The sequence below is a fragment of the Typha angustifolia genome, chromosome 8 (genome assembly GCF_048772165.1).
Source record: "Typha angustifolia cultivar Huaian chromosome 8, ASM4877216v1, whole genome shotgun sequence".
Classification (NCBI taxonomy): Eukaryota; Viridiplantae; Streptophyta; class Magnoliopsida; order Poales; family Typhaceae; genus Typha; species Typha angustifolia.
Genome location: NC_133246.1, coordinates 5,392,364 through 5,420,132, shown reverse-complemented (window position 1 = coordinate 5,420,132; position 27,769 = coordinate 5,392,364). Strand labels below are relative to the sequence as shown.

Genomic DNA, 27,769 nt, shown 5'->3' with positions numbered 1-27,769 from the left:
TGCAGTACACCGGAACCTAAGGAATGGTAATTCAAACGGTGCCTCGGGGGCAGTTCTGTCCACAGGAATAAAAAGGAGTGGTCAGGCCATTAAAATACGAGTCGATCGCGAAAAAGCCCAAAGAGCGGTGGGCGTAAAAAAGGCTGCGTTCTCGCGAAAAAAGCCACAGCCGAATTAGTTTACTCCCCCTCTCTCTCTTATCTCATCTCTTCTCTTTCTCTCGTCCCTTTCCCCCAAATTCTAGGGTTTCTCCTCTCTGTCTTCTCTCTCTCTCTCTCTCTCTCTCTCTCTTTTTTTTTTTTTCCGATCTACGTCTCCGATCTCTTGGCTAAGGCCCCCAATTTAGGGTTTCGAAGCCCCATTTTTTAGCAATCCCGGATCTTGCCGTGCGCCGGCGGGGGAATCGCGGTTCGGTGTGTGTTTCCTGCCTTCTTGTTTTCGGATTTTGGTCACCTTGGAAGCGTTTCGGGGTGGTTAGGGTTTCTAGCTCTCGAATTTGGGATCTAGAGCTGCTTTCTAGGGTTAGGGTTTCGGGGAGAGTTCTTTGGATGAGGTGGGAGTAGGAGGAGCTTTTGGGCATGATGTTTACGCCGCAAAAGAAGGGGTTTTCTGGGTGGACGCCCTCGCCGGTGAACCCTAGAAGCGGCGTGTTGACGGCGTTTGGGAAAGGAAAGAGCGTGGTGGATGCTACACCTCCGCCGCCGCCCCAGGCTTCGTTGGGGGAGAATGGTGGTCATGAGGGTGGAGGGAGCGAGGACGCCGAGGTCTGGAGGAGGTTCCGGGACGCGGGCCTTCTGGATGAGTCTGCGTTGCAGAGGAAGGACAGGGAGGCCCTAGTCCGAAGGATTGCAGAACTCGAGAAGGAGGTTAGCAACTACTAGTTTTTTTTCTTCTTCTTAATTTTGTTGTTATGCGGAGCAGTAGTTGGTAACTGTTCGATTATATATAGGTGTTAATAGTAGGAGAAAATAAATTTTATTGAACTTATGCTGACAGCTATATTTGGTGTCTTAGAATGATAATTTAACTAGAATCTTCCCTTTCTGACATATTTTTCTCTTATATTTGAAAGAGCTGGTGATGGAACCTTTCTCTGATTTAAGGTGATTTGTTACTAAGAAATGTAGTTGGCTAGCCTGAATTGAATAGCTTGGAGTTTGCATGCAACCATGTTCACATAACCAACCTCAATTAGGATCACACTTTAAGGTCCAGTTATTGAACTGCCTTCACAATTGATGGCAGTCAAGGGACTAGATAGCCAATATGTGGTATTCAAGTGTGTATGCGTTCACAGTTTAGGAATGTTTAAACTGATGAATACATGCATCTCAAGTCAAAAGAAATAGAAAGATCTAGAAGCCCACTGCTAATAGGGACTGCAAATATATAGCAGTCACATTTGCAGTGGCTTGAATCACATTTAGAACAACAGAAATACATACTAAATGCCTATCCTGCTAAACAGCTAAAGTAGGAACTCTGATTGATTGTGTGAATGTCTTGTGTTGACTTTTGTTGAGCATTGCATATTGTGCTTTATATGCATTATACCCACATTGTTAACGCACATGCCCCTTTATTGGCAGAGAGAAGTTCTTAGATGTTTAGGTGGACCTCCTAGTTACTCTAATAAAATTAGCAAAAGAGAACACTCCATCAATGGTTTAAAAAACCTGCCCAAAACCAATACATATCAAGTGAGATGTACTGGTCTCAGTGGGAGATGATCCAAAATAGCAGATGGAACTAGTAAAGCTGCCAAATTCATCCTAAAATAGTAATATCATGTCTAGAGGTACTCCTATCATGCGTGCGGACTCCTGCGAAAGACAAACTATTCACAAGTGGACCAACCCCCACTCTGCTAGCGCATTGCTCTCTATTTCTTCTTCTTCTCTCTCTGTGGGGTAAAAAGAAAAGAAAGGCATATTTATTCCGATCAACATGTCTTCGTTTGCTTATCTGTTGGCTCAATTGAAGGAGTACTGAGGAATACTAAAAGAGGACTTTTGACTTGTTTTTTAGCTTGCCAGACATTTCTTGAGGATTTGCATTGATGATTGCTTAAGGGTGCATCTCTATCTTGGAGCATGTATTAGGTATTAAGTGTAGTATAACTATGATGGTTTTTCCTAGTACATTAGTCATAATACCTGATGACTACTAAATTATCTGTATTACTATTTCCTTGTGCTCTTAATTTCTGTAATTTGGAGAACTTTATGATACTTTTCTGACCTTTTCTGCTATTTTAAAAAAATTATAGATTTTTTAAATATTTATTTATTAAAAAATGATCATGACAGGAAAAAAGATGAAAATTTTATTGGAAATGTGGACTGAAGTTAAAATGTTTTCTACTTTTTTTCAAGAGACTAGAATCAAAACATGGCTTCTTTGTTCCATCACATACTCTAGAAACCCGATAGGTGAAAGGTGTTGATAGAACAGACAAATTAGGTTCAATTCAAATAAATGAAAAGAAGAACAAGCCTACACACCTACGTAGACATCTAGGCGTCCACTTCAGATTAATGATTGGCTTTTATATGGTCAGACAAATGCAGCATGTAGAAGAGATTTTAACAAAACTGTACTTGTATGGGATTGACATCAATACTGTCCAACATTACCAAATAATATGGTCATTGATCTTCTGATATTAAGATGAGAGTTGGTAGGATTTTGATCATCTTTTTGTTTTGTATTATTTGGATTCAAATTGTTTGCATTATTGCTTTTTAACATTCCCTAACAATGTCAAGTAAGTTATATATGGGCCAGGCGAGGACTGCAAAGGTATATACCGTCATAATTGCTTAAGCTTGCATGAAGTCATTCCTCTATTGGATTGGTGAAAGTCATCCCTGTCCATCACCTGCACTTTATTTGTGTTTGATGTAAGGGCTGAAATCAAGTTTGTCAGTATGACTTAAACTTGGTTGTTCTATACTTCTATCGTTATATAGGCTTCAGATTGCTATTGAGGATTTTATATTTGATGTTTATTCTATGACTACAATCCTCCTGTTCACATTCTACTGTATGTGGTTTTTGGATGGTGCCATTGTTCTCTTAGAAAAGTTCTTCATTTATTGTAAATTAGGCTCCTTACAAACTTAGTTTTCTACTTTATAGCCCCCGTACATTGTTTTTCAGTAATTTAGTTCATGTAAGAGACATAATATTCTGTTTACTTATTATGTTGTTAGTTACTTGTTTGGAAGTTTTATTGCCCATTACAATTGCATTTGATATGGAATGATCATATTGTCTTGATGCTTGTGTGCAGTTACATGAGTATCAATATAATATGGGGCTTCTGTTGATTGAGAAGAAAGAGTGGGCTAGCAAATATGACGAAATTAGGCAAGGGCTCGCTGAGGCAGAGGAGATTTTGAAGCGTGAACAAGCAGCACACTTGATTGCTATCTCTGAATTTGAAAAGCGGGAGGAAAATATGCGGAAAGCCTTAGGCGTCGAGAAACAGTGCGTTGCAGATGTATGACTGGCAGCCTTTTTTTTACTTTCTATCATCTTAATCTTTGGTTTGCAGCGTAGAACATATAGAGTGATCCCTTATAATTATGTTATAAATTGGTAAATGAGTGGGTTCCCTATGTGCATTTTACAGGATGGAATTGTCAGCAATGGCAAAAGCCTTAGTGAAATTATCTTTACGTAGTTAAAGAAAGATTGGATAGTTATTATGCAGATTATGCGTTTCATATCTCAAAACATTTGTACCCTTAGGAATAACCCACATTAAAAAATTGGGTGATTTCAAAGCTGTTGATCATTTATAACACTGTTGACTATTACTCTGTTGTAACACAATAAGTGCCTATTTCTTTTGATATCTTGTTCTTATTTTAATTTCTCAGTTGTGCTTCAGTGTAATTTTTTCCTTTGAAATGTTGGTACATGCAGCTTGAAAAGGCTTTGCGTGAAATGCGTTCTGAGATTGCTGAAGTCAAATTTACATCTGAGAAAAAGTTAGCTGATGCTCAGTCTTTGGAGGCCAGTTTGGAAGAGAAATATTTGGAAATTGAAGGAAAATTGCATTCTGCAGATGCCAAGCTAGCAGAAGCAAGCCGTAAAAGCTCACAGGCAGATAGAAAATTAGAGGAGGTGGAAGCTCGTGAACGCAAATTTGAAAAAGAGAAGCTTTCTTTTGATACTGAGTATGCTCCCTTGCTCAGTTCGTTGCATATCACCATTATGTGGTCATTTTTTTGACATTATGCATGAAAGTGACTCTTATTGAATCATATCTTTTTTTTGGTGCATTGATCTTTTCAATTTTTAGGCGCAAGTCACGTGATAAGCATCTTGCAGTACAAGTTGAACATTTGAGAGATTGGGAAATAAATCTTCAGGAAAGCCAGAATAGGCTTGCAGAGGGGCAGCGATCCCTTAATGATCGAGAGGATAGGGCAAATGAGAAAGATAAGCTTATCAAGAAGAAGCAAGAAGAGCTTGACGAGGCAAGGAACTCGATCGAGGACATAAAAAGTTCATTAAAAAGGAAAGAAGAAGATATTAGTGCAAGAATACAAGCATTAACTGCTAAAGAGAAGGTTTATTTTCTTTTTTAGGTTATTGTGGCTTCATTTTCTCTTGTAACATGTTTCTTATTCGTCTTTGTTTACTATTTTTATTGCAGGATGTAGAAACTAGGGTCATGAATTTAGAGACAAAGGAGAAAGAATTAGATGCAAGAGACGAAAAGCTTAATGCTAGAGAAACGGTATGTGTTTTTGTCTAGTTGCAGTACTAGCATGTTGTGTCAGGTAGACTTTCATGGGATATGCAACCTGCTGGTTTCCATTTTAATTTGCAGAATGTTCATGTGAATGCCTGGTTTTAAATGACATGGAGGGAGAAGAGTTATTTATGTAAAAGATGTGAATAAATTGCAAGTGACTTGTGAAGAAGGTTATAGATTCTTAAATTCTAACTGAAAATTTGATTAGATGTGTTGCAGTTAATGCACAAATGACTGAAAGAAACAAGGAGGGGATGCTATTTGCTCTTTTCTTAGTATGATGTACTTTTGCAATTATCAAAGATCCTCAAGACAAAAATAATCATAGATTAGCTTTTTGGGTTCTATCACAATAGAAATGTCCTAGTTTTGTTTGGTAGGTGGTAACTGTTCACTTGATCTTGATTATTCTTAGGTTTAATATCATAAATGGTATTTGTTGTCGTGATAATATTTAGCTTTGATTCACTTCTGTTTGTAATTCTCTTTCTAAAACTCTTAACTTGTGACTATTTCTGAGCTTCTCAACAGTCCTTTATGCTGTGAAGAGAAAAAAGGATAAATGATCCTTTATTCCTCCCCACTTTTGCAGGTAGAGCTCCAGAAACTTCTTGATGACCATAATGCAAGTTTACAATTAAAGCAGCAAGAGTTTGATTTGGAGCTTCAGAGAAAGAGAAGTTCATTTGAAGAGGAAATGAAAGACAAATTGGAAGCTGTTGAGATGAAAGAAAATGAAAACAATCAGCGGGAGCTTCAGTTTTCTAAAAGAGAAGAAGCTCTAGAGAACAGAATGCAAAAACTGAAGGATAAGGAGAACGATCTTGAAGCAAAATCAGAAGCCTTGAAGGAGTGGGAAGCATCACTAACGTCTGCTGAGAAAAGCCTGGATGAGAAAAAGCAGCAGCTAGACAAAGATACACAGAGCCTTGAGAAGTCCAAGTATGAACTTGAGAATTTGAAGGCTACAATAGAGGCTGAAAAGCAGCAAGTTATGAAAGAGAAGGAAAGTCTTGAGCTTACTGAGGAAGAGAGAGAGCAACATTTCCTGCTGACATCACGACTGAAGCAAGAGGCTGAGGAATACAGGATGCACAATAACTCACTTCTGAAGGAAACTGAAGATCTGAGAGAGCAAAGGCAGAAATTTGAGAAAGAGTGGGAAGTGTTGGATGAGAAAAGATCTGCTTTAGAATCAGAGAAGAAGAGTATTAATGATGAACAGAAGAAGTTTGAAAAGTGGCGTCAGGGTGAAGAGGAAAGGCTGAAGAATATGGAGTTGGAAGTAGAAGCTAAATGCAGGAGGGAGTTGGAGGACCTTAGGCTGCAGAAGGAAGCTTTCGAGAATGTGATGCAGCATGATAGGTTAGAGACTGAGGAGTTACTCAAGAGGGGCCGTGCTGATAATGAACGGAATCTTCAGCTTCGTAAGCATGACCTGGAAATGGAGATGGAGAACAAGCTGGCAAATAGAGAGAAGGAGATGCAGGAAATGGAGAATGAGTTGAAAAGGAAAATAGACTTTGAAGAAAACAAGATTAAATATGCAATTGATTTAAATGAGTCAAAAATTCGGAAGATACAGTCGGAAAAGGAGATGTTTGACAGGGAAAAAGAAATTCTCTTAGCAGAAAGGCAGAAACTTGAAGCTGATCAAAGCGAGATTAAGAAAGATATTGATAGTCTTAGTTTGCTTAGCAGGAACCTGAAGGAACGGCGGGAAGAGTTTATGGAGGAGAAAAACCGTTTCCTTTCTCTGGCTAACCAATGCAAGGTTTGCAAGAACTGTGGTGTTACAATAATTGATGAATTAGATCTTCTGGGTCTCCAAGATGCAGGAAATGTTGAAATGCCAACTCTAGCTTTTGAGGAGCATTTTAAATCGCACACTGTTGAAACATCTCCACAGGGTACAAGCTCGCAAATTAACTCAGGTGGTCGTATGTCATGGTTGCAGAAGTGTTCAAGATTATTTAATTTGTCCCCTGGCAAGAGAGCTGATCTGCCATCTGAACGCCAGGCAGACAAGCCTCTCTCTTTTGTTGCACGCCTTGAGAGAGAAGCTTCTGTGGGTGAGGCAGATTATGAGCCTACCCCATCCTATAGAGTTGCCAATGATCCTTCTGATGCACGTAGGGCTGCATCTCCCTGTGATACCAAGGAAAATGAAGTATCGGAAAGATTGGTGAAAGCTAGTAATGAGCCAGAACCATCTTTTGGAGTAGCAGATAATTCTATCAATGACCTGAGAATTCAGTCAGATGATGGGACTAGGGAGATGGTAGGAGAACAGAATATCTCCTCTCTTCATCAATCTGAGAGGGAGGTATCTTCCATGCCCCTTGATAATGGTTCTCAGCCCGAACCTTTGAAACAAGGACAACGCCAATCTAACAGGAGAGGTAGACCAAAATCTGTTAGGAGAACACGCTCTGTTAGGGCAGTTGTAGAAGATGCTAAAGCTATCCTTGGGGAAGCTTCTGAAGAGAATAATGATGGGCTTCTGAATGAAGGCTCCAGGGATTCTCTGAATATCCAAGAGGAAAGCCAGGGAGATTCAGTTCACACTGATATGGCAGCAACAAGTGTAGGGCAGAAAAGGCGTCGTACTCACTTATCTGGGACAACAAACAGTGAGTTAGATGCAGAGGAAAGTGAAGCTCGTTCTGATAGCATTTCATTGGGAGGGCGTCCTAAAAAGCGGCAAACCTCTGATCTTGTAACAGAAGCTCCAGGAAGAAAGCGCTACAATTTTAGACGCTCTACAATGTAAGATGGGATTTAAAGTTGCATTGTACTTTATCAAGGTGCATGTAGCTATCTAGCAATATTCAATTACTGGCCAGAATGAATCCTCTCAAAATTGGCATAGTAGTTGTAGGACTTGAGCAGACAACATTATTGCACGATTCTTTCTGGTTAGTTTTAAACAGGGGCATTGATTAAGTTGGCCTGAACAGAGCAGAGCTTTTGCTTGTTTTAGGTCTTAGCTATTTGGTTCCGATTCTCTTTTACTTTTGACCCTAACATGACCTTTAGGCGCTACTATCTTTGGTAAGCTGATTGTAGCAGCGGTTTTGGTCTATAATTGCATGTCATGAGTTGAATACGCGCAATCTAGTTGTTTATTTGCTAACTTAGCCTGTTCCTGTTTTGTTTCATGAAAGAATGTGTTCTTTGTTTTATATTTATGCTCTTTGGTGTTCTTATTTTCTTTTCATGTCATGTGATAATGTTGATTTTAAAAAGTAAAGTAGAGCCTTATGTATGGATGTTTTTGTGTAGTCGGAACAGTGAGGGCACAGTTGCAGCTACTCAACAGATGTCTGATCAGGCCAGAGGACATAAGGCTGGAAGCCATCAGCAATTACAGGATAATGTGCCAATGAAGAGTAGTGGTGATGGTGAAGGAACATCAAAGCCAGAAGATTCACCTCTTGAACCTTCAACTTGTTTTGTTGCCGAGAGTAGTAAAACATCAAACATGCTGCAGAAATCCATGTTTGAAAGTGTTGTGGAAGTCCATGAGTTCTCCCAAAAGTTTGTCCAGGTAGGATTAGCACTTTGTATGCTAGTTTGATTAACTAGGTAGCTGATCACTTCAGTAGTCTTTCAAGCGATTGCTCTTGCTACTTGTACTTCCAGTTCAGCTGCATTGTATACAAACCATTGGAGATAACTATTTAGCAGATTGATCCTGAAGTAGCCATGCAAAAGACCTGGTGATGATAAACATACATAATTTGCCATGCATATGAAGGTCTAAACAGTTGAAATCAATTAGCGTGGACAAAATTATGACTTTGGTTATTCTTCTAGCCATGTTTTGTTGAACTTCTCTTTATGTAATTTTCATATAGATTTAGGCATTTTTATTCCATGCTTAGAGTTCAGAACTCGATTTTTTTTTCTTTGCTCTTGGGTTTATGAGAACTTGGCTACTAAATTATCATTGCAAACCAATTACAGATATTTGTTATTTTTCAGAGGTCTACCTGTTTGATGATTTAGTAGGGACCTAGTTTAGGTCTTGCTGAGGTGAATTTCTGCCCAGTGAGCTAATTTCTACCATTGTAACTTTGTCGTCTAAAATTTATATTGTCTTATAATTTCTTAGCAGAATGTACAAGATAGTCACATCTACTCCTAAACAATTGAAAGCTGTTATATTATTGTTTTTACCATGTTTTGTCCACTCCTGACCGGGTGATAATTTTGCAGCAGTTTGAAGCAGTAGCAGCCGATGCTCCTGCAGAGAGCAACGCTGACATGGTTGAGAGGTCAGATGAGTCGAGAGAGCAGCTCAGGGAGGACGGAGTTGTGGGCAGGGGAGCTACTTCAGCAGAAATTGAACCTTCGACCCCCTCTGACAGTGGAGGTGGGATGGAACAAGATGACGAGGATGAAGAAGATTCAGACAAGCACAATGTCTCCATAGGGAAGAAGCTTTGGACTTTCTTCACAACATGATGTTCCGGAGGCCATTGTTTTTCCTCTTAACCTTGTAACTTGTACTTCCACCAGGTTGCTGTTAGATTTTATTTGTTCTGTAAGCTGTCATTTAAACTATCTTCCACCGTTTGAGGCTAGGGTTTGTTTTCCGATTTCAATTTCATGTATCACTAGTGTTTTGTCTGTTTCCGCAGTTAAATTAGCTAATACTGCGAAATAACTGACACTTTGTACAATGATAATTTGTCTAATTGATGTTCTAAGGGTCTTGCTTTCCTTTTTCTTTTTTCTTTTTCTCTTTTTTGGTTCTCTTTTCAGAGACATCATCATGGTTATGACTTTTGCTGCCATAGCGCGGCGCTCTCAAGGCTCTTAATTTAGGAGTTCATTGCCACTTTTTGTTCATCTTTTGCCATAACAATTAGGGTGAGTCGCGGACTTCAGCGTATATGCTGCATAACATGTATGTAAATAGTGAGAAATGACATCCTGCTGCATTATGAGAAGCGACATTACAAGATACTTGTAAAGAGAATGGGTTTCTCAATCCGAGATCAACCATTGATGCTTCTTAGAAAGCAGACATTTCATGATCCTCATGAGAACAAAAGAAAAGAAAAGGCAGAACAGAAGAGGTTTAAACGGATGTGTAAGGAAAAGCGTAATATATGGTCTGATCATAACATTATATATATATATATATATATATATATATATGCTCGGTCAAAAACCACACTTCGGGCACTTTTCTCATATCTGATGATGATTGTTTACAGTATGATTTTGGAGAAAATTGTCAAGCATTTTATTGATGCAACCATCCTTACAGCAGCTCAAGATTTATTGACCGAACAAAAAAAAATGATACATGATACCCCTCTCTCTCTCTCTCTCCCTCTCCTCTATCTACAAAAAAATATTATCAGTCTAAATATACACATATATATGTTGTTGGAACTCTAATGTACACATTGGGACAAACTGATTATTCTACCCTCGAAAATATCTTCTTGCAATCTCATTCTGTACGATGCTCCTTTGCCGATGTTATTAAATCATTATAATGAATCACCAACCAATCTTTTTGTTTCAGTACTATTCAAGAATAACTGCACAATGAGTTAAACACTAGCGCCTGAGAAAAAACACTACTCTGGTTCCTCATCCTCCTGATCTCCAGCTTTACCGGGGGCCTAAATGCTTTCGGCTTTTTATCATAAATTCCTTCAAGTCCCTAAAAGCATAGGAAATCATCAACCACATCTTCGAGAAGGTAATTATAATAAGAGAGCAAAATCAGAATCCAAAAATGCATACTTACTTGCACCGTGGCACACGGCATTCAGAGTCCTTGCAACCACTGGCGTGGACTTGTAGCATATACCACATCCTATGACATCTTATGCAACCTCCAGTTTTGCGGATCTTGCATAGTATACCATGTCTGAAGAGTACTTTGAACTTGTAACAAAATGAATAGGTGCAAGAACAATTATTACATTTTGAAGCATGTACCATGACATCAAGGCCATCCTGTTTCCAGAATAGGTACATTGTTAGATAGGTAGAGAAGGCTACATCTTATAGCAAGCATAGATATGAATAACAACTAGAACAAATTAAATGGTGAAATTTTAGGAAACTTAAAAATATTCTGTGCTACAGAAGAGGAATATCTTATATATAATGTTAAGAACATTTCAGACAATGATTCAATATATAGACATAAGAATTAGAGTAAAAAACTAAAAATATGTAGCAGAACAAGTCAGGAAAATAGATTTTCCAGATAATCAGGCAAAATTGCCAACACATGATATCTTTACTTCCTTCGTGTATATCAAAGAGTTCCATCTTCCAGTTTACTCCTCCCAATACTTAACCCTCGCCCACAGGCCACAACATATACATAATCACTACATTTTGCTAGTCACACCGATAAAAGATCACCTTAACAAGAGATGAAACGGAGAAATCAAGACTTAAACTACAATAATGTCCTATGTATATGAAAGGTAGGTTTAAAGCTTGCAGTGGGCCCATGAAAGAATACACAAAGCGCATATAGGAAGGGTAAACAAATACACACACTCAACTGAAGATACAGAAAGGGATATATGAATATCATGATAACTTGGTTAGACAGGATTTTCTTCAGTTATTGAAAACCAATTTTCTTGCCATATCATCTCAAATAAAGAAATGTTAGGGAAACCATGCAACCTGTTGCATAGATTTCCCAACTTCATCACAGGTTTGTCAATATAAGAAACAGAAAACCCCAGAAAGATACGCAATATTTTAAATGGAGAATAAGGCAGAACCTGTAGACTTAAATTTTGTTGGTTCCCTTTGTTTGGATATACACAACGATCAGCTATGCTAGCAGTACTCATCAACTTATGACTATGGCAGGCTTCTCCTTTCCGCTGATAGCAAGAATCACATAAAGCATATTCAGGGCAGGTTGTGCAATGCCATGCTTGAGATGGATTAATGTCAATGTGGCAGAAATAACAGCAGGGTTTTGAATCAGGTCCACATGGAGCATGCAAATGATAAAGAATCATCATTGTTGAGTGTTTTGCCCGGCGAAGGGTATCAAATTGGTATTGCTTGCTTTGGCAGAGGCCAAGGAAATCAGTTCTACTGTCAAAAAACTCACTCTCTATTGTTTTATCTCCATCATCCGTCTCCGGCAGATCTTCCTTCTCAACCTGATAAATTCAAAATTAGGAAAAATATCGAAACCAAATGACAGCATGGAAAACAGAGGTTTGGTACTTATACTTACTTGTTGGAAATGATGTTTTTCCTTTAAATTAACTGGGTGCTTCTCATTCTGGTTGAGGTTCTCCTCCTTAATGTGACACCTTAATTGAATAGAAAACCAATAATATGGACACAGAAAAAGAGATGACCAAAATTATAGAATCTCACAGCAATTTGTGAATGTTTAAGAAATAAATGCTCCTAGAAGTTAATAACTAACATGTTCAGGCTATGTTTCTTCAAAATCCATCACCACACAATCCAAAAAATCAACAAAGGAGAAAAATGCAAACAAATTTATATCATACTTACACAGTGTTGAGAGCTTTTCTTGAATAGCAATAAATCATAAATATATAAAGATTTAAACCACATGTTCTGCCCGTGGTAACTGATCTTCCAATCCAAATCATCTTAGATACATTATGTACTAAAAACTTACGCCAATGAAATGCATAAATCTGAAAATCATTCGCAGTTGGTGATTAAGCCGCTGGAAAATTCCATCTGGTTAATGCATATGCAGTACGCAGATGCATATGCGGGTGTGTTTAATCTAAGGAATAAATATTCAGAGTAGTATAATTTCTATATGAAAATGATCATCAAAATCCTATCCACAAAGAAAATGATATCCATGATCCTATAATTACTCATACCAACAATAAATATTTCCAACCATAATGATAAGCATGATACCTATGTAAATGTGAAAGCTTATCACAACCGAGATCTGGATCCTAGAATTGTGGGACCTTACAAATCTGTATGATCTTAAGATTCAGATAACAGTCATAGAAAATATCAAATCAGTCTTGGATCTGGTTGCTTGCAATCCAGATCTCTTAGAATTATAGAATTCCAGTTCATGAGCTGAGCCCTAGGTTTCTTCCCAACGCAATTTAATCCTTTTTGTAAGTCTGGCTGATCTTAGGTGTTCTTTTCAATCAAACAGAAATTTCCAGTTCACTTTCAGACTGTTTTTGCTAAATTTATTATTTAAGAGATGCTCCTATCTATGTTTGATCTCTTTATAGAGAAATCTTCTTTACGTCAAACCATTACCCTACAATCTATGCACTAGGCATTCTAGGCAGCACATCTTCTGTCAACATCTTGCCGCCACAGAAAAGACTAATAGAGTTAACCAAACATCACAGATGTAGAAAAGAATCATGATCATGAAAATTAAATATATAAGATCAGAACACTGACAGACAACAGTTACTTACTGGTCACAGAGCTGAAAATTTTTGCAGCTAGTGCAGATCCATCTTTTCCCAGATTCAATAGGGTGGCAGCAATGTTTGCAGGTATGCTGCAGATATACCATAATCAAATCTTCCTTCATTGGCCGAATTTTGTCTCCAAGCTGAAAATTTTCACGTAAAAGGGGAGAAATTAGCAGTCTTTATGGTAATAAGTTTAAATGAAATCAAGTACATCATGCTGAATTAAAAACTAATACTCTCAAAGTGAAAAGTTAGTCTAACAAATAACAAGAAAGCCAACAATAAAATGAATAAACAAAAGATTATATTTAAGAAAAGCTATCCAAAATGATATTACTGACATAAGAGATAAAGTTAAAGGAGATTATGGTTTGAGGGGTTTCTAAATGGTAACTATGGGGAAGAGAAACAAGGAGATACAGAGAAAACATAAACAATAGAATAACTACAAACTTAATGATGTGGTCTAGGATAAGAAACATGCCGGTATAAACAAAGATAAAGAGGTATGTAGATCCACGCCCAAGAAAGAAAGGCCTCAATGAATCTCTGCTAGTAGGTATCTTTTCTAGCATGGCTAGATCAATAAAACAGGGGGGAATGACTTATCAAGCTGTGAGAAAAGAAGATACTGCCCACCTGGGTTGTGGGTTAAAAGAACCCAATCCACCTAGATTGTGAGGTACAAGAGAAAGTGTGGAATGAAAGGGGAGGAGAAAAGAGATATAACATGGAATCCACCATAAAGAAAAAGAGAGAGTGGGAGGAGATACAAATGGAATTTTCTACCAGAATAATATTTTTTTTCAATTTTCCATGATAATTCTCTTCATTTCGAGATTCCTCTCAGCCCAATATAAAGAGATGAGGAGATTACATCAAACCACAATCTAAATGAATCATAATCTTTCCCTATTTTAATCTATAATAAAGCTAGGACTCTATTAAATTCAAAATCAACCATATCATAACAAAAGTAATCCTAATAAAAACTAACAATCAAATCTTCTTCTAAATTTTAAGAATTTTGACTAAATAAGAATTCTAGAAATAAATCATTTTCAATTAAAATACATCCAAAATAAATAAGAACATAGAAAATACTAAGGTTCAAGTATAGGAATCGAGATCAGGAACGGCCGTCCAAAAAAACAATACATATCGACAGTATTGATCGGTTTATATTTTAAAATATTTAAAATACAAAAAAATTCTAAAATGTTTAAATAATAATAATAATAATATATAAATATAAATTATTCATATGTAAATCTATAAATCAAAAAATAAATATTATTTTCTTAATTTTTATCTCTTTCTACCACTCACTCTCTCCCTCGTATAAATTAAAAAAAATTTACTCTCCCTCGCTAACTCTCTCCCACTCTCTCTCTCCTACTACCACTCCCTCTGCCTTACCGACTCCCCTCTCATTAACTCTCTTTCTCTCTCACTGACTCCCTTCTCTCAATCTCTCTCTGATTTTCTCTCCTCTCTCTCTCTCCCACTTATTCTCCCTCTCCCTCACCGACTCCTTTCTCCCTCGATCTCTCCCTTTTCGATGCTTCTCCGACGAGGTATTTTCTCCTTTTCTCACTCCCTTTGACGAGCTCTCTTTATCTCTCTCTCTCCTCTCTTTCTCTCTTATTTTTCTTACTCTCCTCCCTTTCTTTCTCCCTTTCTCTCTCTTGATTGCAGTTGGTTTTGATCGATACGGCCGATTTCAACCCAAAACGGATCGGGTATCGGCCGATCCAACTAATACCAAGCCGAAACCAATCATTGGACTGGTTTTAGCCCTAGATCGGGATCAACCGAAACTTGGAACCATGGAAAATACTAAGCCAGAAAGTTTTCAATCATGTTTATATTAATATATCAAATACAAAAGACCAACATCAATAAATGCCAAGGTTCTAAAACACTGTAAGTAGTAAACAGGTAGACAAAGGGTCATGTAATGCCTAGACACTAGGTGGGAGCTTTGGCAAATTCCCATGATTTAAGATATTTTAAAATAAGCAAATAAAAAAATAATAGTTGGGTAGACAAAGGGTCATGTAATGCCTAGGCACTAGGTGGGAGCTTTGGCAAACTCCCATGATTTAAGACATTTTAAAATAAGCAAATAAAAAAATAATAGTTGAATTAAAAGTTGCAATTAGTACATACAATCTAAAAATTATTCTTGTTAAGAACCATACTAGGCCATAAGGGTCCAATTTATCAACATCTACAATGATTTTGAATTTCAAAGTCACATTTGAGTATATCCTGTCTAAGGCCACATACTTACACCAGACAGATTCTAAAGAAAAGGAAAATGACTAAACAGCGTGTAAGAGAAAATTACCTTATGCATAAGTAAAACATCCTTAATATTTCCTATAACAGAATCACGTTTTGCAGCCCTTAGGACTCTGTCATTTACTGGCTTCCGCCCTTCATCTTCTTCCTCAAGGAGTTTCTCTGCTTCCCCAGGCCAGTAATCATTTTCACAATATGGCAAGCGTGCTGCAGTAACCTTCAGCTTACATTCGCTTGTAGGTAGGAAAAACCAGTCATATAGATTTGTGCGCTCTGCAATAACATTTTGCTTGATAGCCTTATTGACCATTGTTTGATACCTACAGTTGGTTTAAACATGAATAACGCAAATAAGATGGACAATAAAAGTTAATGATAGATCAGCAAGTCTATTAGCAAGACCAACCAGTCACGAAGTTTGTCTGACTTCGGCATCTTTTGTGTTGTAGGATGGCAATAGAGAATATAATCATCACGCTTAATAGATGGGCAAACCCATAAGGAGCAGCTAGTGAAACCTCGTTTTTTGCAGTAATCCAGGTACCCTATCTAGACAAACAAAGATAAGGAAGAAAAATTAATTCTTCTTAAAATAGAGCTTTGCAAATAATGAAATAGATGTGGGAAAGTAACAATTAAATCAAAAGAAAATATTTGTATTTATATAGTTACAATCTGGATGATAAATAATTTACCATAAGGTAATACTGAGTCATACCAAAATTTCATGATACACAAAGGTTCGTAGAGCCTCTCCACTAGCAGCTTTTATTTCAGGCCTGAAGTACCTTACGGAATCTATGTATGAGAGATAAACATGCCTTTGATTGGGTAATGCAGATTTTGAACCATATTCTTGAACATACATTGCAAAAAGACAAACATCTGCACCTTCAATCTTCTGAAAGAGCAGAATGGCCTGTAACAGAAAAGAGTGAACCCAGAAATAAGAATGAGCTAGCAAGAATCAATGACTTTCTTTGAGCACATAATGTCGGTATAAGGGGCGAGATCTAACAAAATCCAAGATAATTTCTAAAAAAAGCCTTTACCTTTGACTTGTAAGGAAATTCTGTAGGATATTTTTCCTCCTTTAGAACATTATGAAGAAGTGGTTTCACTTTGAATATTCTCTCAATTGATGAAACAACTCTGACAGTAAGACCTTCAGCTGCTACCACCTGAAATTTGAGGAGAAAATAAATTCAATAAAGTAAATGAGTTCAGTAAGATCTTCAAGCTGTATCCACTACTAATAATTACAGATTGGTATATAAGTTCAAACAAATTAATAACTATAATCAGATAAATAGAATCTTAGCTTACTATTACATATAAGTCCAATCAACATATATGGTTACAATCGAATAAAAGAAATGTCTCTCATTTGTAGTAGTGATCATCTGATCCCAAGTTCTATGCACATATTTATATTCCTTGTATTCATAGATAAACATATAAAAACACCAATTGCATCATATAAATGTATGCATATGTATGTGCACATACAGATTAACTGATATCCGTATATAAATGAATTAGCTTTGCTGCAGAAGCTACAAAATAATCAGAGTTCAGCAGACAATTTTTGTAAGGAATCAAAAGATAGTGCAACTATTTAAGAAGGAGACACCTTATAATTCCCGTCTTTAATTTTCATCTCTCAACAAGAATCAGGTCAACCAATAAATTGACTCCTTGAGAACAGTTACCACAAGCTATATTAAGTAATGGAAACAATGTATCCAGTAGCTAAACAACTGTAATTCTACCCATCAGTTTGCATCATGCCCACTTACCTGTGGAGTTGAACTTCTTTTTATTAGCAAAATTGCTAAAAGAAGTAAAGAACCATCTTTCTATAATTGATTGACAAAGGGAATTGCTTATTCCATATGTATTTTACATGCCTGCAGAAGTCATAGAGAAGCATTTGAAAAGTCAAAGATTTACCTCATCAATATTCTTCCCCAAGGCACTTGCTCTTTTTTCTCTGTCCTGCATAAGATGGCTGAAAAGCCACTGCTCAATATGGTCGCTCAGCATAGTTCTTGGTAACTCATTTGCCCCAAGAATCTTACTGGATTCTAAGGGAACACGCTCTCCGCTCTCTATCTCTTTTAAGAAGCAATTTGGACAAGTATAATCTGCTTGTGCCTCCTTTCTCATCCCGTTGAAAAGAGCACAAATTTGGTGTTGCCAAGCTTTGCACTTATCACATTGGACCCACTGGAAAATGCAGTGACAGATAAATATATATAATGATAAACATTATCATAAGCATCATATGATATAGAAAACTGACCCATTCCGATTCAGCATCAGTTTCCCCGTAGTTCCACCTCTTCTCCAAGTTAACCTTTCGGACACCACCCAAAGCAAACTTCATAGTCTCTCCAGAACTGTTGTAACAGTTGCCACAGAAAGATACTGAATCACTTCCATCTGCGCCTTTGACATAATAGACACCCTTAGGATTAATTTGTTTAGAACATGATGCACAAAATCTTGGAGGAGTTTCAAAAAGGAGCTTCTCCATTCCACATAAACTGCATGTATTTTGATCTCCCAAGTGGTCCAACCCTTCGGATTGTTCAACCTTTGCCTTTTTCTGAAAGAATACATAACAAAAGAAGAAAAAAAAAACATAAATCTCACTTATAACAATCAATGATAATCATATATATAGCTCATCCAACAAAAGCATTGACATCTCTGAAGGTTTTGAAATCAGAAAAAATAGCAGGTTTAACATGCCAATGAATCCTAATCCAACAATTCTTCTCAGGTACAGGAAAAATATTGGTAAAAATAATTTTGGACTAAACAAAGTGTTCACATGCACGTCTCTTCGGAGACATCCAATTATAAAAGTATTCACATGCACAGGATCATTGGAAGAGCAAAGGAGAAGAAATTACAGTTTAGCTTGATGTCCTTGTTCCTGGTAAAGCATTCATCAGTGCATATTGATTTATTTGAAAAGTGACTAGCGGTGCTGGATTATTTAAAAGAATGTAAACAATCAAGAAGAAAAAAATTTATTATCCATAGGTTAAGATGACTTGTGCTGCCCAGCCTTAGCCTCCCATGTCATGGCACTCTTGAGAAGAGAAAGGGATACAGAGTAACATCAAGAGAGGGTGGATCATCTTCACTGACCGGATGGAGAGAGAACTGGTGGACGAGAGAACCGAAATGTTTCACGATACATGAGATTTAAGTTAAGTGAATCAGATTGGGTTCATGCTCAGTGAGGATACAATCCAGGCCTGACTCGACCTGATTCACTTACATTCTCCCACTGTCGTTATCAAGTGAAAGTCAAAAATCAAAATTCAGATGAAAGAGGTTATGGGATGATGAATAACGATCACTTCTCTTCAGAAAATGATGAAACACGATGATTCTCATGTGTGCAAAATGCATAATAACACTTAAATACTCTATCAGATATTTCCAATCTTATCACCTAAATCTTTAGCTACTATAAAGATATCAAATTTTATGTAAACATATCTGGACACTTTTTGGTTAAAATAAATATAAATACGAGTAACACATAATAAAGGTAGACATGGCTACCTCCTCACCCCCTCCTGCTTTATGAGAAACTTATTATTCATTTACTGGACTGCCATGTAAATCTAAATGTCCTTTTTCATTCTCTCAACCAGCCTAGAAATCTAATAGAGCTCACTGCAACTAGACATTTCTTTCCAAAGAAACTCAACTAGGAAATTTTTCTCTATCAAAAGCAAGGTTTTGAAAGACTGTAGCCGGGAGACGGACGATAAAGGATCATGTAATGCCCAAGCGCTAGACAGGAGCCCAAAATTCAAGACAGTTAGAAGATAAACAAATAAATTAAAGAATAGTTAGAGAAAAATTTAGAATTAATACCTATAATCTAAACATTATCTTAATCCATTCTTGTAAGAACTATAGTAAGCTATTAGAATTCATTAATTCATCAACAAGTACTATAATTTTGATTTTTAGAGTCAATTTACATACTAAAATAAGATGCTAGTCACCTAGGCAGGACCAAGCAGAGCCTAATTATATTCTATCTAAGGCGGGAGACTAGGCGTTAAGATAAAAGTTTTTTAAAACAATGATAAAAAGAAAAACTTGTTTAGACTACCTCTTTTTAAGGGCAAAACTTATGATAAATATAAATTTAAATAAGAACAAGAAATTTTGATCCATCTTTAAAAACTACTGGCTAACCTGACCAGTGCACTGCTTGAGACTTCTGATGTGTTCCCTAAGGATCTCAGGAGTAAATGTATCGAGTAAAGAAGCACTTTTTGAATTCGGCTTTCCCATCTCTGTTCCTCTAACCAATGAAATGACAGCTGATGATGGATGAACCTTGGATTCCTCTTCCATCACGACACAACCAGCCTTATTTTGTATGTTATGCTCACTTTGTGCAGCAACCTCTGTTAATCCAATACAGTTCACAACAGGCAGCACATTAGTAGCCACTTCTGACTCAACTTCAAGTACAGAACGATTCGCACAACTCTCGACTAGGGAAGTTGATAACACAACTGGTTCTATAATCTGCGAGCTCGAATTAGCAAAAGAATCCTTCTTATCAAATGCATGATGAACCACTCTGGAAGGACTAGTGTTGTCAAGGACATGGGCTGACACCTGAGAAGACTTGTTTTGATTAAAATGAGCGAGAATGGGATGCTCCACCTTCCTACGTTTTGCTTGATGTTCTTTATACTCTGGTTTATCAGATGTGGGCAAAACAGTCTCCCTCACAGCGGTGTTAGATGTCTCATAAGAAAACTTCTGCAGTTCTACCCTAACAGGACTACAAATAACACATGCAATCTCATGGCAATGTCTGTAGTGATCAGATAGCTTCTTGGTTTTCAAACATTTTATCTTGCAGCCAGAGTCGTCACAAGCCATGATGTGCCTAAGAATCTTTTTCATACTAGTGCAACATGTGACTGTGCATTCTAGAAGGGAGCAGTTGATAGCATGCTCATGCAGAAATAGAATCTTGTGTTCCTCAGCATATTGTGTAGCATCTGTTTTCGTTCCAAATCGAACAGCATCTAACACATTGTCATCAACAGAAAGCTGAACGGAAGAGGATTCATCTGCAGAAAGCTGATGTTGTGGCCGGACAGTAACATTTTGCAATTTCAGATGGTCAAGTTGTTCCTCATTTGGTACAATGTAATCCATCTCAGCAGATCCTACCAGATTGTCTCCTGACTGCAGCTGGTATAAACTCCTATTTTCAACAATCACATTTTGCTGCTGAAGAAATCGATTCTTTTGCATAGTCTTACTATCATTAGATTGATTGCATAGTTGGAAACTTTCAGTTGGTCGCGTAGCTTGCAGATAGTGTGTGAGTTCCAAACCATGTGAGTTGGCACCTATTCTGGAAATTTTATCAAGGCCAACAGATTCTGATAGCAGTTCTACAGACTTTTCTAGACCTGAAAAAGAAACCACTGTAGGAGATCCGGGTCTCATGTTTGAGTTCACGTTAAATGTGCCCATATATTTAGAATTCCCACTTGAACCAAGTGCTGATGAAGCTATTTTGAACATCTCAGATGCAGATTCTTGGCGACCAAACATCAGATGTGTATCATCTGCCAAATAGAGTCCAAAATCAGATCATGAAATCAAGTCCACCTAACCAGTTGAGATATTGCTTAAGTTCTAAATTGGCTGAAACTAGCAATGGATAGCTAAGAGATCTTACCATCTGTAAGGGACTCTACATAGCTGCTATGTGCTACTTCAACACAATTTGCTTCTGGATTTCTTCTGGTAATATCAATAATGGCATTATGTTCATCAGCATTTCCACTAGAAGCCAACTGATACATGCCAGGGCTCTCACTACCACCAATACCATGTGAAACATGACTCCTGCTGAATCCGATATACTGAGCTGGCAACATTACCTTGATATCATTGGAAGTCCTATGTCCTGTGATAAATTCAACTGATCTAGGGACCTGATGAGTAATATTTGTCCCTGGTATGCTCTCCGGTCCATGCATAACTCTACCAGCTGAGGCAAGAGGAAAGCTAGCAACCACCCGGTGGTGTTGATTAGGCCCATATCCTGCAAAAAGGCCAACATAGGTAATTAAAAAAAATTCTAGAACATAGTCTAACAAGAGTTTGAATCAGTAGAACTTACTTTGAGAAGCAGACAACTCAGCATCAAAAAAGGAGCTTGTAGCTGATTCATATGCCACATTAGTATAGTTCATTCTTGAAGATGTGTTAACAAGCAAAGGGGCTAGTACCTAAGACTTACATGTTGGTGAAGAAATTGACTGAGAAACATGGCAGGATGCATCTTTACTCTCAGAAACAGATCCAAAATCATGGATCAAAGTACCTAGCCTAGCTTCAAGGGTACTCAAATCCATGTAATGTACCTGATATTAAGAAAACATATGTGAAGATAATATGACACATGAAACTATGCAAAGAAACAAATTAGTAAATCTGGCACTCCTTAAGACAACTGTATCGGGAGCACCATATGAAAGCGGTAAAATACCAAAAGATAAGTATAACGCTAACCAATTAAACTATTTATTATTTTATTACAATCACATTAACCCCCTTTATCTTCAGAATGCAAGTTTCTCCAATTTATGTTTGCATCCTTACACTTTCTAACTCTCAAGAAGTAAAGAATAGCTACAAACTCCAGAAATCAAACAGGAAAAGAATACAATAAAAGTAAATCCAAAAATGCAAGCATAGGTTTATAAAATATTGGTTCAGATTCAACAATGTACAACAGATGGTAGTACAAAACAGAAAAAAGACATAATATACCTTTGATGGAGATACAGCATAGAGTTTTTCATCCAAAGCTCTAACAAGAAACTCTTTAAAATTCAGATCCAACTGACGGAACTTTTCTTCCCTGCTTAAATACCTTGAACTGCAGAAGGAAAAGGTTTACAGGAAATTGAAGCATAAAATTAATTCAAAAGAGATGTGAACTATATAAAATAAACTTATTCCAAAGCTTGGAAGTAATAAACAAGAAAGAAAGGTAAACAAACAGCTATGTTCTTTTTCTAGCAAGTGGAATCAATATATTTCTCCTGTTATTACTTATTAGACAACAACCACAATGCAGCTGCAAAAAAGGATTGCATGAATTTCAGTAGATAACAATATCATGCAGTTTGTGAGCAAATGGACCTTTGCCCTTTAAACTAAAGAATATGGAAGACTATCAACCATGAATTTAGTGATCTCGTGAACAACAGGTAACTTAATGACAGATAGCAAGCCATCATGTACTAAATTCAAGAACTGGTCTAGTACCTAACAATAAAGGGAAGATAAGGAATATCGTACCAGAAAATACCCAATATCTGTTGCATATAGTTAGAAGCAAAGGTGGAACGACAACATATGATATCCTTAGGGAAAATTGATTTAGGAAATAAGAAAATTTACTTACATATTGTTCCTTATAATTGCACGAACTTCAGAAGAATCAGGATTCATATCCCACAACCGAAGAATATCTTCTCCATCTTGCACTGGAGGCGGAAGCATACTGCTTTGATTCTGCAAATGCTTGACAGGCTGCCCACGCAAAATCTCTGCCATCACAATTTCATTCTTACCTAAGATGCACAATTCAATATATTAATATGTGGGTCAAATTCTTTGGTCAATAGGAACTGCCATAAAGCAAAATAATTAAGCAGCCAATGCATATAATTGTGCATTGTATAAAGCATACATATCTAGATATTACTTGTGTAAACAAAGGGATACAGATATTTGTTTGGTAATAGCTGGATTTCCAATGGATACAATTATACAAATAGAAATCAGTGATTGATCAAACATTAAATCGATCAGAATACATTTTTAATGCTAAATGAATGTAAATCAAATAAGTTATTACTTATCCTTTGTGACTAATATGCTAGACTGATCCTATCAACCTTTGTCTTGAAGTACAACATCAGTAGAGAAATGCTAGCAAAATTTAGTTAAGTACTGTTTATGGTTTTGTCTTTTTGACTATTTGAAGTTTCCTTTCAATAACCGTAGTTAGTAAACAAACAGAATAAAAATATCAACTACGAAATGCAATAAGAATCTAGATTTACATCCTGTTTTTTTTTTTACTCTTATAGACCTCAAATATTGAAAAAGTTCTACAGTTTGAGAAAAGAAAAAAAAATACTTTCTAATGAAAGCCTTGCTTTCAAATAACTATTTAAACCAACCCAGTCTGTCCTTAGTCCTAATTCTATGCTCTATCTCTCCAGACCCAAATTATCAAAGGAATTCATGTGTCTAATTGAAGTAAACAGTTATTGTTGGTATTCATAAATTTGGCACACTACATAGTGTGGGCTACTAGCATTAACCAGAAATAACAAAAGAAGACACATAATTCACGTAAATTTCTACGAGAATACAAAACAAAAGAACTAAAATTTCCTACAACTCCTCCATAAGCACATTACGGGCACGCAAGAATTTGTACCCATATAAAGACATCAAGAAACAGGGTTTACTGAGACAATAAACGCTTACAGGCAATGGCGGAGATTGGGAACGAAGCGCCACAAGAATTAGGATTTGGGCGGGGCGGAGGATAATTAGGGTTAGGGTTTTGGGGGGACGGGGCGGTCCGGACTCAGAAGTAGGGGTGAGAACGGATCGGATTGGTTTTCTCCGGAGTTATGAAATAGGAGTCAGATCGCCGGAACGGAGGGTATTAACTAGAGTTAGGGTTTCGGCTAATTTGAAAAACGGATCGGATTGGTGTTGCTGGAGTTGGGGAGGAGGACGAGGAGGAGTAGGAAATCGATTGATTGGCGGAGCGGATGATGATTAGGATTAGGGTTACGGGTCGTCTGCTCGCACTTACGGGTGAAAATGGTTCGGATGCGTATTGGATCCGATTGAAGCGGAGAAGATCAAGGTGTTTGGTTTGTGGGTCGGGTCGGATCTAATTAGGCTAATTAAAATACAACCTGTTTAATACCACAAATCCGACCCGTTTATTAAAAGGGGACTAAATGGGCTATATTGGATTGTTAGGGTTAGATAAAATTATTTGAATTTATATAAATTATTATTGAATTGAGATGGCCTTAATAAAATACTTTACTGAATAATAAATCAGCAAATAAAATTTCTAGTTATATGCTAACTAAAATATATATAAATTATTTTTTTATTTTTGTGTACATAGAATTTAATATATTTTATCTCCATGTAAATTGGATTAAAAAAATACTATACCCAATATAACTCCTAATTAAAAATATATATATTATCTACTTGAAGTAGACTACTGAAATAAAAAAAAAAATTAAATTCAAATTGAAGTAGGTCGTCTCCTTATAAGTGGACCCATCCAACACTTCAAATTAAAATCACCATTAGTGCATAATAGAGATAGTGAAATGTCTTAAATAAATTTATATTATTGTTAGATAATTAATTAATCTAAAATTTTAAATTATTAGATAACAAATTGATAATTTATATTATGGCTTTAATGGACCACGAATAGATAATAAGATAGATGTGTGATATATTAGATAAAAATGTGTTATTGAGATTTAAACTCATGACTTATAAAAAAAAAATAGTTCAGATATCATGTTAGATAATTAGTTAATCCAAAGCTTAATACAATGACAATATATATCATGTCTTTAATAGTAATGACAAACAAATATTAGGAGCTTACTAATATAAAATCCATTTAATTAACTTCATCTTATGATATATGAAAAATCTTACAATGAATGTGTTAGGAAATAGATCCACGGCATGATATCAGTAAAATAAATAAGAAAATAAAGTGTGAAAAGACAATCGCATAAATATTTGTATGTGAAAAAATCTAAAAATGATAAAAAAAAATAATGAATCCAAACACCGATCAAAATCAATTAGTAAAACATTTTAGCAATTATAAGAAGCTTACAGATCACCCATAGATCTTTACGATTCAATTTGTAGCAACCTTGTTTTTTATGATTGGTTCCTTGATCTTAATGACTCTTGAAATTGATCATTTCGTTTTAATGACCATTGAAACGTAGTTCTTTCATATTTGATTTAAGATGAGTTGAGAGCTATTTTACACATTCCATCCAAAGTCAGAATGTGATCTCATTACCTCCAAAAGATGATCAAAAGAGATAATAGATAACTACCAAAGATTAGGTTAAAATCTCCTTAAGTATCTCTTCCAAATAAAATAGAATGTTCTCTATGAAGTATGCATAATTGAGAAAATTCATATCGACATCCGAACATGCCCAATTCGCTTTCAAACAAGGTTACCCAAAAACTTAATTTATGAATTCTCTTGTATTGATGTTTGAACATTCTTGAAAACTTATACTACTCCAAAAAAATATAGTCTTTGTAATCTCGAACTTTCTCATTAGCGTTCGGACATACTGATTTGAAAATGTTTCTTAAGTTGAAAAATTACAATTCAGCATTCATGCAACTTATATATATGTCTTCTTTTTGTAAACCAACATCATAGGCCCTGTTAAGAATCACACGTGAAAGTTCAATCTCACCTTAGGAAAAAAAAAAAACGTTTATATAGATACTTACGGTGGACGTGGAAATTATTTTTTGATGTGAGTCCAACATCAAATGGGATTTGTTTGAAAAACTCGCACTCGCACATATAATATTTGGTTAGTTGAATGATTCTCATCCTTTTGATGGCCCACTATAATATAATCAATTTAAGTCTAATGCAATTCCCTAATCTATTGGAGATTTTTATATTTAGTTAAGAAATTAACTATTATTCCTAAGGAGACCATAAAGATAAAAAAAATTATAATGATAAAAGATCTAACCCCTTCCTCATCTATAAATAGAGCTCACATCCCATAGTGACTGATTGCATTTAGTGAGGTAGATAAAAGAGAGAAATCTTAGAAACTCCTAGTGCATAGAGATCCAAGATGCGAAGATGATTACTTTGTTTAAAAAATTAGCATAGATCGACATCATATCTAGCATGTCGATATGTAAGTCTCCAATCCTGATAAAATATTTTAGAGTTATATATATTTTAAGGAAATTTGCATATAACACTTTACCGTTTAGTAAAATTATGGTTTACACCCTATATTTTCACTAATTACAAATCAAGCCGAATAATTTAGAGCATAGGTACAGAAAACACCATGAGTTAGATTTCAACTAATATAATGAGAATATTTTGTTAATTAGATATATGTTATTTCTAAAATAACTAAAATGCTCTTAATATAGTTTATGTTTAGTTTAGTTGGGTCTAATTGGATTGGGTTGAGTTAGTATAGGTTGGATAAGTATAACTTAGTTGAGGGTATTTTTGTAATCTTCTTAGTATAGTTAAGTTAACACGTATGTTTGGTTAAGTTTAGCTAAAAGATCTAATAACATAGTATTTTTTGCACATATTCGTTAAATTGTAAGGTTTGATTTATAAATAATAAATATATAGAGTGTAAACTATAATTTCGTTAAAAGGTATGGTGTCATATGCAAATTTTTAACCAAATATTTTATTGACAAGGGTTTAAGTGATTTTGAACATAAATATAGGATGGTAAAATATATTTAACTAAATATTTTATTGATCTAATAGCTTAAGCTTTTAGGTTGAGTTAGATTCTAAAGTTTTTTATTAAACTCTATTTCACTTAGATTAGGATTCTACTATCTCCGCCCAACAAGACCAAAATTTGTGAGTTTAAATTCAATATTCCACTTCAATATTCTCAATTAAACATCTCATAACTTGTGCATAAATAAAATTTTATTTTAAGGCAAAATTTGCTAATTAAATAAATATAAATAAAATTTTATTGTACATCAAATGCAATTAAGTTGAATCAAAAAGCATTATGACTAAGATAAAAGGGTTGACTTTTTTATTAAGTTTAAATGTGGAGTTAAGCAACATCCTTTGTGCATAGGAGTTGATGCCAACTCCAAAGCTTCCTGTGAGAAAGGAAATATCCTCCTCAACTCCATTATACATATCATTTTGCCGACATTTGACTTGATTATTTCTCTTTTTATCTTTTTCTCCCTTAATTCATGGCAGTAGAAGAATTAACAAGATTGCAGTTGACTTTTATCTCTCTCTCTCTCTCATCTATGGCTACTTCTGATATATTTTCTTTCATAAAAGGGTTTAGGGTTT

The 27,769-nt window shown here is 35.9% G+C and overlaps 2 protein-coding genes across 5 annotated transcripts; one reads left to right on the top strand and one right to left on the bottom strand.

The window, feature by feature from the left end:
- The first annotated feature begins 125 nt into the window (after nt 1-125).
- On the top strand, nt 126-9,500 carry LOC140766209 (nuclear matrix constituent protein 1a). 2 transcript variants are annotated; one of them, XM_073105680.1, is made up of 8 exons: nt 126-866; nt 3,296-3,505; nt 3,934-4,187; nt 4,313-4,583; nt 4,670-4,753; nt 5,364-7,540; nt 8,057-8,321; nt 8,996-9,500. In XM_073105680.1, the coding sequence occupies exons 1-8, from the start codon at nt 579-581 to the stop codon at nt 9,239-9,241; spliced, it is 3,795 nt and encodes a 1,264-aa protein (XP_072961781.1). In that variant the 5' UTR covers nt 126-578; the 3' UTR covers nt 9,242-9,500. The 2 variants fall into 2 exon arrangements, with proteins under 2 accessions (XP_072961781.1, XP_072961780.1); XM_073105679.1 differs by having other exon boundaries at nt 8,993-9,500.
- A 497-nt stretch (nt 9,501-9,997) lies between these two features.
- On the bottom strand, nt 9,998-24,385 carry LOC140764690 (probable histone acetyltransferase HAC-like 3). Of its 3 annotated transcripts, none has more exons than XM_073103386.1 (18): nt 24,121-24,383; nt 23,024-23,192; nt 22,384-22,492; nt 21,851-21,974; nt 21,731-21,772; nt 21,284-21,652; nt 19,768-21,170; nt 17,840-18,145; nt 17,488-17,763; nt 16,587-16,715; nt 16,253-16,453; nt 15,941-16,083; nt 15,581-15,854; nt 13,228-13,367; nt 12,018-12,096; nt 11,548-11,940; nt 10,545-10,756; nt 9,998-10,457 (listed from the first exon to the last, which is right to left on the bottom strand). In XM_073103386.1, the coding sequence occupies exons 2-18, from the start codon at nt 23,173-23,175 to the stop codon at nt 10,406-10,408; spliced, it is 4,404 nt and encodes a 1,467-aa protein (XP_072959487.1). In that variant the 5' UTR covers nt 23,176-23,192; nt 24,121-24,383; the 3' UTR covers nt 9,998-10,405. The 3 variants fall into 3 exon arrangements, 2 of the variants coding, with proteins under 2 accessions (XP_072959487.1, XP_072959488.1); XM_073103387.1 differs by having other exon boundaries at nt 23,024-23,187; XR_012105081.1 differs by lacking the exon at nt 9,998-10,457 and having other exon boundaries at nt 10,620-10,756; nt 11,548-11,652; nt 11,889-11,940; nt 24,121-24,385.
- Between the last annotated feature and the right edge of the window lie 3,384 nt (nt 24,386-27,769).

Coding starts and splice junctions, on each gene's coding strand:
- LOC140766209 (XM_073105679.1), top strand. CDS start 579: ATGATGTTTACGCCGCAAAAGAAGGGGTTTTCTGGGTGGACGCCCTCG. Junction 3,506..3,933: donor AGAAACAGTGCGTTGCAGAT/GTATGACTGGCA, acceptor TGGTACATGCAG/CTTGAAAAGGCTTTGCGTGA. Junction 4,584..4,669: donor CATTAACTGCTAAAGAGAAG/GTTTATTTTCTT, acceptor TTTTTATTGCAG/GATGTAGAAACTAGGGTCAT.
- LOC140764690 (XM_073103386.1), bottom strand. CDS start 23,175: ATGGCAGAGATTTTGCGTGGGCAGCCTGTCAAGCATTTGCAGAATCAA. Junction 21,975..22,383: donor ATGCTGTATCTCCATCAAAG/GTATATTATGTC, acceptor TCTTAATATCAG/GTACATTACATGGATTTGAG. Junction 16,454..16,586: donor AATTTCCTTACAAGTCAAAG/GTAAAGGCTTTT, acceptor TTTCTGTTACAG/GCCATTCTGCTCTTTCAGAA.